The sequence below is a fragment of the Dipodomys merriami genome, unplaced genomic scaffold, assembly GCF_024711535.1.
Source record: "Dipodomys merriami isolate MVZ:Mamm:240054 unplaced genomic scaffold, mDipMer1.0.p SCAF_10, whole genome shotgun sequence".
Taxonomy (NCBI): Eukaryota; Metazoa; Chordata; class Mammalia; order Rodentia; family Heteromyidae; genus Dipodomys; species Dipodomys merriami.
In genome coordinates this window covers 53,121,532-53,133,848 of record NW_027202271.1, presented here as the reverse complement: position 1 = coordinate 53,133,848, position 12,317 = coordinate 53,121,532, and the positions used below count along the sequence as shown (strand labels likewise).

At 49.1% G+C, this 12,317-nt stretch overlaps 1 protein-coding gene across 2 annotated transcripts in view; it reads right to left on the bottom strand.

Moving 5' to 3' along the window:
* The window catches only part of LOC138806198 (carbohydrate sulfotransferase 11), a 197,772-nt gene extending 185,659 nt beyond the window's left edge, over positions 1-12,113 (bottom strand). The window contains exon 1 of one of the 2 annotated variants that reach the window (XM_069991736.1): positions 11,504-12,113. In XM_069991736.1, coding sequence (XP_069847837.1) covers positions 11,504-11,621 — 118 coding nt within the window. In that variant the 5' untranslated portion in view covers positions 11,622-12,113. The remainder of the gene's footprint in view (positions 1-11,503) is intronic. The other variant, XM_069991741.1, reaches the window with a different exon arrangement.
* Positions 12,114-12,317: the final 204 nt, after the last annotated feature.

Genomic DNA, 12,317 nt, shown 5'->3' with positions numbered 1-12,317 from the left:
ACTTCAGTGGTGGCATTGACCCGTGTCCTGTGTTGTGTTCTTTCCCAAGTGTTTCTTGTTAAAGCGAATGGGAACCTGAAAGGTAACTATGTGTATAATTGGGGAGAAAGAGCTATGGTCTTGGAATTCAGCATGAAACCACACAGTGGATTTTTTTTTCCCACCACATATAAACTCTACATTCCCGAAATGCTTACATGGAGTCAGAGTTAAGCTTTGATGTTGGAGATGAGCCACCTTAGCACAATACATAGAAGAACAGAGCCTTCTCTCTCCCCCCTCCCCCCAAAAATAACAATCTTCCTAGGACTCTGGACATGAGCCTTTCCTCAGATCTCACATGAAATAGATAAACATTTACTCCAGTTTCAAACCGAATGAATTCCATAGCATCGCTGTCCAAGTGGAAGGGAGAATCACAGTGCAGTTATTATAACCACTGGCTTTACAGACCCTTCCAGATCATTTTCCCATCCACTTCCATACCCACCCACCCCCTCCTCCCCCCGCAGCACCTACAAGACAGGTACTCTGCCTACTGTTGGTCAAGAGATGATCAGATCTCTGAGTAGGCCACCTGGACTCAATCATTCATCCCACCCATGATTAAGTGTGCCCTACAGTGTGCTAGACACTTGCCCAAGACCCAGAGTATAGTAAGTCCTATACCAGATGCTGCTCAGCAGAGTTGTCAAGCATTTCTCAAATATATATATATATATATATATATGTATATATGTATGTATGTACATACATACATACACACACACATACACACACACACATATGGCATTTGGCAGAATGGATGAGTCTTGGGTGAACTAGTCCCCATCAGTCCTTGGGGTAGAGATGAAGGCTCACCCTTTCAAGATCCCCAATTAGCTCAAAGCAACTGATAGGAAACCACACTCGCATCAGCTCCTCTCTCTAGACCTTAGACAGTGAGATTCTCAGTGCCTGCCTCCCTTCTCAGGAAATAGTGACAACAGTAGTGTGTGCCTTCAGTGAATAATACCCAATAAATATTCCTATTGCTCCATCAGCTCATCCCCTAGCTCGGCTCATTTCTGTCCTCTTCAAAGCCACCTTCTCCCAGAGGCCTTCCCTGACCATCCTACAGAAAACGAATCTCCCCTCCTGCCTTCATGGTCTTCTCTACCGCATTTGACATTGTTTGACTCTCTCCCTCATGAGGCTGTTGTTCCATGGGGGGACAGATCTCTGGGGCTTGTCCCCTGCTGTGTCCCTAACACCTAGAACAGAGCCTACACTGGCTAAGCCTTCAACAAGCCTTCAACATTTATTCACATGGTGTGAATAAATCCAGTGATAGTCAAGGCCTGTGGTACTTTCTAGACTCTAACCCCTATGTCTTTTCACTGTGGTGAGGAATGTTCAGTGATACCTGGGGTAAAATGCATCTCTGCCATTAAGAAATGTAAAGTGTTATGTTACAGCGCTACCTTACAGGGGCCTTTGTGTGTTCCTTCTTCTGGAATTCTTTGATGTGAACAGCTTTAAACAGAAATCCAGCCAGAAGCCGACTCATTCCATCTCAGGCACACTGGTGGCTTTTCTTCTCCAAAGCTTTTCAGATCTCCACTCAAACTGGAGAATGAAAACGACCTAAACACCTACATCGCCACGCTTCTTTACTTTTACCCAGATCTCCCTGAGACAGAATCAGAACCAGCCGCTCTTCGCTAAAACTGGTCACTACTACCTGTCTGTCCAGGTTGACCAAGACCTGTGTGTTATTGATTACAGTCAGACAAGTCAAGATTTGGGGCCATCTCAAAGTTCAGTGGATATCACTGTCCTTCAAAGAAGTCTGGAAAGAAACCATTAGATTTTGCATTCCTGCTTAATCTAAAACAATAAAAGTCAACTAAGATTGAGAGCACAAATTGTCAGAAACATCCCCTTCACAACTTCTTTACACCCAACTACCCGAAGGGGCAGGTGAAATGTAAAACCCACAAAGTACTTGCTGAGGGGCCACCTCAATTACTGACCCCCTCTCAGATTTCAGCGGATCACCAGGTATAATCTTAAGTAGACTTTTATAGGATCGACTTTGCTAACCCTAAGCTATTGATCCCAATCCTCAGGAAACGAGACAGAGACAGAGGCTGTCATGGAGATCCTAGACAAGCAACACAGTAGGAGCCAAGGCCCCCTGCCTAGGCACGTAGCCTGGTGTATCTCCCCCTGGACAACCAGGCACATGACAGGATAAAAGAGTTAGCCAAGTCAGCCTCTAGAATTGTCCAAGAGACAAAGACTATGTGGTTTTATAGTTGCATTGTTGGGAACCTCTCCTAGATATTTAAATAATAGTAATGAACATAAATTATTTATAAACAAAATATTCTGGTGACACAGCTGCTCAAATGTTTTGCCAAGCTAGTCTATTAGTAAGTCCAATGGATTTGTGTTCATCCTTCATTCTATTCTCCTTCTAGAAAGTTTCCAGACTGCAGAGGCTGGCAGGAAAAGCTGTTTTTCCCACACTTGTTTGACTCTGAATATGAATTTGGTCTCTCCAGGGGTGCTCACTGGAATACAGAAAGCTAACCTGAAATAGTGGGTACCAGGAATCTTGCTCCTGGGTCTACTTTCCAGAACTGTCACTGAACTCCATAGATAGTTCTAGAGACAGAGAAGCAGAAGCACCCCTTGGGAATTCACGGGGGTCTTATTGTTATGTATTCACTTGCTTGTTTGTTTGAATTTTGGTTTCTGAAACAGGGACTCACTAGATAAGAGTCTAGACTTAGCCTTAGATTCTCTCGCCTCAACCTCCCAAGTGCCAAGATCTCGGAAAACGTACAACCACATGTGGTTTGTAAGTCAGGTTTACTGAGCAACCATGCTAAAACACACCGGTTCACAAATTATTACAGATAGTACTCCCATTGGCTAGGAGTTATTCTTGATGCTCCATGTCTCCAACAACTTTACAAGCATCAAATTCCCTTCATCAAATATCTTTCTGCTTAAAATACTTATTGTCTGTCCTGAGTCAGAGCACAGAGGTCTGGGAGACAATAGTCTAGACCATATCAGAATCTGTGTTTGAGATTCACTATTTTAATGTGTGTGCATGCATGTGTGTCCCTTACCTTTTTTGCCCAAGGCTGGTGCTCTACCACTTGAGCCACATCTTTACTTCTGGCTTTTTGATAGTTAATTGGCAATGAGTCCCATGGATTTTCCTGCCCTGGCTGGCTTCAAACCAGGATCCTCAGATATCAGCCTCCCAAATTGCTAGGATTGCAGGTGTGAGCTACCAACACCTGTTTCACTTATTTGTTCTTTAGATGTTTCCTAGCCCCTTTGGGCCAGGCTCAGAAGCTATGTCAATGGCAGATAGGTAGCCTCACGTGCTGAGTCAAAAAAGGAAGATGTACAAACAAACAACTGAGGCGTATTTCTGAAGGAGCTAAAAAAGAGAAGTACAGACCAAGAGAGCTCAGCAGCCTTGAAAGAAGCAGAAATCTACACAGGTACATTTTCCCCTAGGAAATTTATCATTTTCTAGTTGAACTGTCAGCCTGAAGTCTCGAGTCAAAGACCATCCTTCCCTCCCCTTTCCATTCTGACTCTGATCCAATCTCTGCCTGTAAATGAAGAGATACAATGAGCTCTAAGGCTCTGAAAATGGAGAGCAAGTAAGATGGGGGTAAGGGGGAGGGAATGGAGGGGAGGAGGGAGAAACAAGTGATCCCAGCTGTTTTTCTGCATTCGCGATCAGAGCCTGCATCTTCCAAGACAGACTTTTCCCATCCTCTTTTTAAGACGGCCAAGTTTGCAAAAAGTACCATCACAGCCGGGCGCTGGTGGCTCGCGCCTGTAATCCTAGCTACTCAGGAGGCTGAGATCTGAGGATCGCAGTTCAAAGCCAGCCCGGGCAGGAAAGACTGTGAGACTCCTATCTCCAATAAACCACCAGAAAACCGGAGGTGGCGCTGTAGCTCAAGTGGTAGAGCGCTCGCCTTGAGCTGAAGAGCTGAGGGACAGCGCCCAAGCCCAGAGTTCAAGCCCCATGACCGACAAAAAAAAAAAAAAAAAAAAAAGTACCATCACAATTTACAGAGGTGGCTTTGCAGGGCATGAGCTGGGCAGGAACACTGCTATTTCATGTCACACTCAGAAAGGAAAGCCTGCTCCTGAAAGATCGTTCTACTGTGAGGCTGCCGTTGATTGCAACACAGTCAAATGGCATCAGTCCTCAAGTGTGGGGTGAAAAAATGGGTGTCATAAACCACAATAATTCAGGGAGCAGGGAGCAAGGAACCCAGACTAGGATCCGGCTCTTACACTCCCAAGTCGTTTATCCAATGCCATTTATGGGTGGGTTTACTCCATAGATCACCCCTTGAACATATCTACCTTAAACACTGAAGATGGAAAGTCTTGGTGCGGGAGGGAGAGATTGACCAAGTGACCACCTTAACAAAATGCACAATCTATGGGCTGCCCAAAGATCAACATGAGATGCAAGTGAGAGGCTTGATTTCTAGCCCTGCTTCAGCCCTTTGGCTAGACTTCCCCATTCAAACCCCTTCCAGGGATCCCCCCACCCCCACACCTTCCCACAATCCAGGCCAAAGACTGCACCATAATCTCAAAGCCTCTCTGGGTCTCTGGCTGCCTCCCTCCCTCCCTCTGCTCTGGGTCCTCCAATCTCTTTGCCAGGCATTTAGCACTCAAGGACCAGACCTGGCCTTGGGCTCCTGCCTAGAACAGGCTTCCTGGAATGGATCCACCGCCTGCTCCTTCACTTCCCAAGGGACTCTGCTGTCCAGTGTCATAGAATCAATAACCATGCCTATATAGTCACCTCTCTATTATTAAATTGCAGCCCTTGTCTGACTAAGCGAATGAGGGGGGGAGGGATAGAGAGAGAGAGAGAGAGAGAGAGAGAGAGAGAGAGAGAGAGAGAGAGAGAGAGAGAGAGAATAAACCTGCTGTAACATTTTAATCACATTTGATTCAAGATACATCAATTATAAGCCCCAGGATATTTTAATCAACATATCAGATTGTTCAATAATCTCATAGGAAGAATGCTGCTCTCTAGTCCCAAGATTCAAGAGGAGAAAAACGAAGGAGAACAAAATGAATGAGAAGAGAGACTTCTGGCTGTCCTCAGTCCATACTCAGATAAAGCCTGCTGGCCCTTAATTTCAGGAGAAACCCAGTCACCGAACCTGCAGAAGACCAAGAGCCGGGCCTTCCCTGGGGTTTGAGAAGGGAAAGGGCGGCGCCTGAGCTGGTAAGCCTTTGATTTCCTGTTTTGAAAGGCTGTGCTGATAAGGTCAGGCGTCATAAGCAAAATGATTTTCAACCAGACAAACTCAAACAGCAGTTGCACCTGGTGGAGGAGAAGGGATTGCCTGTCCCTCACGCCTCCTCTGCCCCTCCACAACAATTCCCCCAGCAACTTTGTGCGGTGCCTGCTCAGCCCTGGGCTTCAGAAGGCAATGAAAGGAGGTCTCCTGATGGGAGCCCATGGTAGCTGCGACTGTGTAGCCGCTCGGCTATGAAAACGTCTCATTGAGGTACAAACACTTAACCCCTGACATCTCCCCATCCAATTAGTGTTGCTTGCAGAATTCTCATATTTGAGGCTCTCTTGACATTTTTTCAAAGGAAGCTGCAGATAGATATACAAAAACAAACCCTAAGTGTTGGAAAGACTCCAAATTGACTCCATGCACAATCAAAAAGATTCTCTAATATAAAATTTCATTTGTGCCAAGAAATAAAGAAAAGAAAAGCCAAGCACTAGTGGCTTATGCCTAAAGGAGGTTAAGATCAGAAGAAGAATCTAAGGGGGAAGGGAGGGGGCGGTGATTCCATCTCAACAAAAGAAGCTGGGTATGTTAGCAAGCTGTCATCGCCATGAAAAATAAGAGGATCGAGGTTCAGGCATGCACCCAGGCAGGAAGCAAGGCCCTAACTCAAAAATAACCAGCACAGGAAAGGTTGGCAGCATGACTCAATGGAAGAGTGCCCGCCTAGCAAGTGTGAAGCCTTGAGTTCAAACCCCAGTACCAGAGAGAGAGAAGGGAGGAAGGAAGGAAGGAAGGAAGGAAGGAAGGAAGGAAGGAAGGAAGGAAGGAAGGAAGGAAGGAAGGAAGGAAGGAAGGAAGGGAAGGAAGGAAGGAAGGAAGGAAGGAAGGAAGGAAGGGAAGGGAAGGGAAGGGAAGGGAAGGGAAGGGAAGGAAGGAAGGAAGGAAGGGAGGGGAGGGGAAGGGAGGGGAGGGGAGGGGAGGGGAGGGGAGGGGAGGGGAGGAGAGGGGAGGGGAAGGGAAGGAAGGAAGGAAGGAAGGAAGGAAGGAAGGAAGGAAGGAAGGAAGGAAGGAAGAAAAGAAGTGAAGGAAGGAAGGAGGGAAAAAGGTGAAAAGAAAATATACTGGCTGATCATCCTGCTCAAGGGCAAGCGGGGTGGAGATACGTGCAAATCTATAAACTTGAAAGTGTAGCTAAGCTAGATGCCAGTGATCCTAGTTCCTCAGGAGGTTGGGATCTGAGGATAGGGGTTCAAAGCCAGCCCACACAATAAAGTCTCCAAGACTCTCATCTCCAGAAGATGAAGTAGAGCTGTGGCTCCAGTGGTAAAGTGCTAGCCTTGAGAAAGAAAATGCTTAGAGACAGTGCCCAGGCCCGGAATTCAAGCCTCAGAGCCAGCACATAAATATAAACGCAAAGCGTAGCTAAACTTTGTATCTTTAAATTTAATAGGTAGTTACCATAATGATATAGTTTCTGAAATATAATTTTTTGTTTGAAAATAAAGGATTTTTAATTTAATTACTTAGATAAAATGTGTGTGTGTGTGTGTGTGTATGATAGCATAGGGGAGATACTCAGAGATCCAGAAATATATCGAACCAAGAACAAAATGCAGTGACCTCAACTGATTTTTTTATTATGTATACAGGTCAAGTATTCCTTATCTAAAATGTTTGGGACCCGAAGTGTTTCAGAGTTCAAGTGGTTTTCAGATTTTGGATACTTCTGGATTAGACCCACATCTAAATATGAAATTCTTTTCTCTCCATCACCTCATACATCATTTTATATAATACCACAGGGTGTGACTATCGTAAGACTCTCCAAGGCTTTCAAATTTTGGAGCATTTTGAATTTCAGATTTTCTGATGGAGATTGCTTAACCTGAATATGTATTTTTTAAAGAAGAGAAGAAGGAGCCAGTTGCCTCTGCCTGGTAGAAAAATACGTATCAAAGTTTCTCCTTGGGACATCCCAGAATTTCTATAATGAGCATAAACCTGGAGATTAAGTGATCAGTTAAAGTTATATCTCCAAATTCATTTTATAGCCCACCTGATCAAGTGAACTGTTCTAATCTCTTTTTCTGCATAAGCATAAATTAATAGTACAAAGGGGTTTCATTGTGACAGTTCCACATTTTCAGGGGATGTACTTTGATCAAATTTACCCAAAGCTATCATCTGTCCAGACAAGGCAAAGAAATCCCAGGTGAGGGAGAGTAAACATACAGCAATGGGGTGAAGGCGGGGGGGGGGGGGGGAGAGAGAGGAGAGAGGTTTTCTCCTTGGCAGGCTTGTCTCTATGAACAGTAGCTTTCAAATAAAAACCACAATCTTACTGAGTAACACAAAGGGATGGTTCTCTTCACAGGGACTCTGCCTGGGGCCTCTCAGCTTTGCGCTGCCTGCTCAGCCCCACCAAAGCCCCCTGTCAGCAGCAGGTATGTGAGATGTTTTAGTGTAAGGAGTAGAACTCTGACAGGCTGCATTCATGGGAGGACTCAACAGATGCAGAAAAGCAGAAACCACAGGTATGTGGCTCCCATCTTGTCCATTTAGGAGTAGGTCACACTTACAAGGAGGTGTCTGTCTTGAATGTGGATTTGTCTAAATCCACTAACTATGGCCACCTTTACCCAGTAGCCAGGACCCTGAGCAATGCATTCAGGCCATGGTGAAAGCTTCAGTCTGGTCCTGATGATCTTGAACTCAGAATCTAGGAAGGCAGGGAAATGTCCCTGCCAACCTCCGAAAGAGCCAAAGTACAGGCCAGGCATTCGGTTAAACGTACCTTCTGGAACTAGACACACAGAGGCTACTTCATGCATCAGCCAGCAAATATTCTATAGAGAACCTACTACAGTGCCAGACCCTGTACAAAACCTATAAACTAGAATGGAGCCCCAAACCTAGTCCCTGGCCCAAAACCTATTCTTCATGAAGACTATTATCTCAGAGGGCCAAAGATGACTAAAGTAAAACTGCTTAATTGACAAGGCCCACTTCTGCTAAACCACCAGTCTATGCTGTAATTGATAGCCAAGTACTTGATGGCCAATTACTCAAATTCACAAATTACTCAAGCTTGGGAATTAGAAGAACAGGAGACAATGGATCCCAGGTTAGAATCAGGAAGGACAGCCAGCCCCCAGCCAGCTGTCTTCTTTATTTCTTCCCTCCCTCCTCACACCCTCTGGACACCGCAGGCCTGCAGCTCGTTTCTTCTGCAATATTACTTTTCTGATTCACATATAGGTGTTTAGAATTCCTGCCAAAGGACTTCAAATTTTTAGCAACATAATCTGGGCCATGCTGTGGTCCTTTCTGCCTCTCCCAGGCTGATCTACAGAAACTCAAATGATAGACTCAAGCCAAAAGACCAGCTATCCTTGCTCTGTGATCCTTCCCAGAGGCAAATATGGTAGAACTTTTAAATTCAAAGCACTAAAAAGAAAAAAAAAATTTAACATCAACCAATACTTGATATGATCTGGGTGGAAAAAAATCTCAGAAAAGCAGACTTATAAAGATGTAAATTTCAAACCAATACCATTTTTTTGGTAGGAAAAAGAAGCAAAGGACTGGGCAAAATTAAGCTTATGGCCAGAAAAGCTTAGAAAAGTCATGCCTCTGGCCAGGCTCCAGGGACTCTCATCTCTCATGCTAGCTACTCAGGAGGCAGAGATCTGAGGATTGCAGTCTGAGGCCAATCCAGGCAGACAAATCCTAGAGACTTTCTAACCAGCAAAATGCTGGAAATGAAGGTGTGGCTCAAATAGAAGAGTGCCAGCCTTGAGCAATAAAGCTAAGCAAGAGCAAGAGGCTATGAGTTCAAGCCCCAGTGCTAGCATGAAAGAAAGAAAAGAAGAGAAAAGAAAAGAAGGAAGGAAGGAAGGAGAGAGAGAGAGAGAAAGGGAGGGAGGGAGAGAAAGAGAGAAAGGGAAAGAGAGAGAGGAGGAGAGGGAGAGGGAAAAGGAAAAGGAAAGGGGAAAGAGAAAGGGGAAGAGGAAGGGAGAGCAAGAGGGAGAGCAGGGCCTATGACAGTTCAAACTTTCTTCATAACATCTTTGACTACACAGTTATTTTCTATCTCCCCACAGGATCCATGAAATGGAATTTCACTGAACAATTCACAGGTATATTCCTCCTGAAGTACATTCCTTCTGGAAGCTGCTACTAAACCCTCTTCCAGGTATTTCTTCAGAGAATGACCTGGCAGGCACCATCGCAGCCCAAGTGGAATAGGCCTGAACACATCTCCAAGTCAAAAGCAAAGCATCAGGGCCTTTGTTTAACACTGCTGGGCCCCATTATATTTCCACACCAGCCTGTCCTCTCTCGGGAGCATCTAACCCTGGCGGTCTTTTGGGTGGCCCTTGGAGCTTGGCATTGAGATGCCTGTCTGTCTAGTCCTGCCTGTTGCCACCACCGCCTAAACTGCGGGAAGGCCAGTGAGGTCCATTTTTAAATTCCCTTGGAAGTTTCACAACCACAGGTTTGAGTGAAGAGACAAACACGGCTCTGGCTACTAACATTAAACTAAAAATACCCAGCTGCAAACAAAAGCCATCTTTTACAGGGCTGGCTCAGATGTCCTAAGGTTCCATGTGGTAATGTCAGACCATATTCTTGGCAGCCTGGCGACCTTAACAACTGCTCCAAGGCCCAACAGGGCAGAGGGGCCAGTGGGTCCCAGCGCTGTCAAAGAATCACACAGCCGGCTGCCGGGTCTGTTGGATGCGAAGAGCAGCTTGATTGCTCTGCCATCCACCAAGACACAGGGGTTTGATGAATCAGGGGTCTGTGTCTGCTGGAAGTGTTAGGTATACACTGAAAGGAGTAAGGGGAGACGCGCACAAAAAAGGGACCGACCCTATTTCCCTGCAAAGAAATGCGTTTCTGCCTCTCTTCTTGCGATCAGGGAGGCCGCTGGTGGGGGGGGGGGGACGGGGTAGGGGGACTCGGAGGCGGAAAAAAGAAATGGATCTCGGAGCGACCGTGGCCCAGCGAGGAGAAACGAGGATCGAGGACCCGCGTTCACCCCCGGGCCGGCTCAGGATTCTACCTGTTGGGCTTCGGAGCCCAGCAGAGCGGCCCGGCTGCAGCGCTCGAGGGCGCCGCTCTCTCCCCACTCCAGTCCCAAACTTTCCAAGGCGCCCCCTTTCCAAAGTGGGGAGGCCCGGCCTTCGGCTGCGTCCGTGCGCATCTGCCTCAACCACGGGAGATCGGAGCAGAGGTTGAGTCCCGCCTGGGCGCAGGGAAGCAAAGCAATGGTATAACCCGAGTCCTCCCCCCCCTCCCAGCACGCCGCGCCCCCCAAAAAGAACTCAGGTAGCCTACACATGACCTGAGCTCGCTGCTCAGGGTGTGGATAGGGGAGAGGGGAGATGATCCTGGGAAGAGGGCTGACCAAACCCCAACACCCCCCCCCAACTTCTCCCCAAGGCACCGGGTGCAAGGTCGCTGAGGGGGCTGGACCCCAGGCTGTGCTGGGGGAAAGGTGGGGAGAGGGCATCTGATGGAACCCTGTCGACTTCTCCTTCCTGCCCCACACCTACTCTGCACCTCCCACCCAGCCCGGAACACGTGGAAGCTCGGCCTCGGGTGTTCCAATCCCATGCAGGAGATTCGAAACCCCGGCCGAGCGAGCACCCTTCAAGCCCGGGTCTCCAGCCCAAGAAGAGGCGGCGGCGCAGCAGCCGCGCGCGCCCGGGGGCGCAGGGCAGCGGCTCCGGGCGCCTCTTCCAACCTCAAGAGCTGGGCAGGAGCAGAGACGGGAGTTTTCATTCTCTTCCAACCAATCCCCCCCCCCCCACGCCCCAACCTGGCATCTCCCCCCAGCCTCTACCTGCTTCCTAACACACACACACACACACACACACACACACACACACACACACACACACACACACAAAGAGGACAAGACAAGGAAGGGAGGTTGGGGCGGGGGGGGGGGGGACACTGCCGTCCTCCCCAGTCCCATCTGTAGCCCGGAGGAAGAAGAAGAGGACGACGAAGGCCGGCGCACACCTTTCCTCCTCTCCATCCCGATGACCGGGTGGATGGCGGTAGCCAGCCCCGGGAGCCCGGGAGAAGAGGTAAGGCTGGAAAGAGGCAGAAACCCAGGCAGAGCGAGTGAGCCAGAGGGCGAGGAGAGAAGAAAATATCCAACAAAACCACGCTAACGCGCCCCCTACCTGGGTGCAACATACTTTGGAAATAGAAGATGACCAGGATAAAGGATCCCAAGCAAGTGGCCAGCACCATCCGGCACATTCTGTTCATCCTCATCACTTCCAGCAGCGCCGGCTTCATGGCTTTGTCCTGGCTGGCGGAGGTGGATCGATCGCGGGGTGGGGGGTGGGGGGTCCGGAGACGCGCCCCGGGCGCAGGAGCAGGGACCCCGGCACGCGGATCCCAGCCGGGGAGGCGCAGGGCAGGGCCGGGCGAAGGGCTCGGGAGGGTGGATCGCTTAGATTTTTGCAGCGGCTCTCCGGAGTCCCCAGCCCGGAGCCGGGGAGGGGGTGTGGAAGACACCGGACTTGCTCTGGAAGTACCCGGGGGAAGGTGGCCGGCCGGGGCGCGCTCCTGGCCGGTTGTCTCGCCGCTCCCTCCGGCGGCGGCGGCGGCGGCCGTTGCCTCCTCGTGGGCCGGGCGACTCGGGTGCGAGCGGTGATGGTGGCGCGGCCGCCGCTGCCGTGCGCTGTGGCGGCGGTGGCTGTGGGACGGGGTCCCCCCTCCCAGCTCCAAAGGCTACTTCATTGCGCTCCAATGATCTATATATTCCGGGGGCTGGGCTTTACCAAATGCAACTCGCAGCCCCGGGCGAGGGGAGGGCGCCTGCGGACCGGGGAGGAGGGCGGGGCGCCGCCGGGGGGCGGAGCGTCGCCACCCCCCGCCCCTACCGGGGACATGGTCGCGTCCAGCTGTTTCCCGGGGAGTCCGGAGCGCGCGCGGCGCTCCCGCAGGGTCCCAAAAGCCCTCAGCCGGGCTCGCACGCCGTCTAGAGGT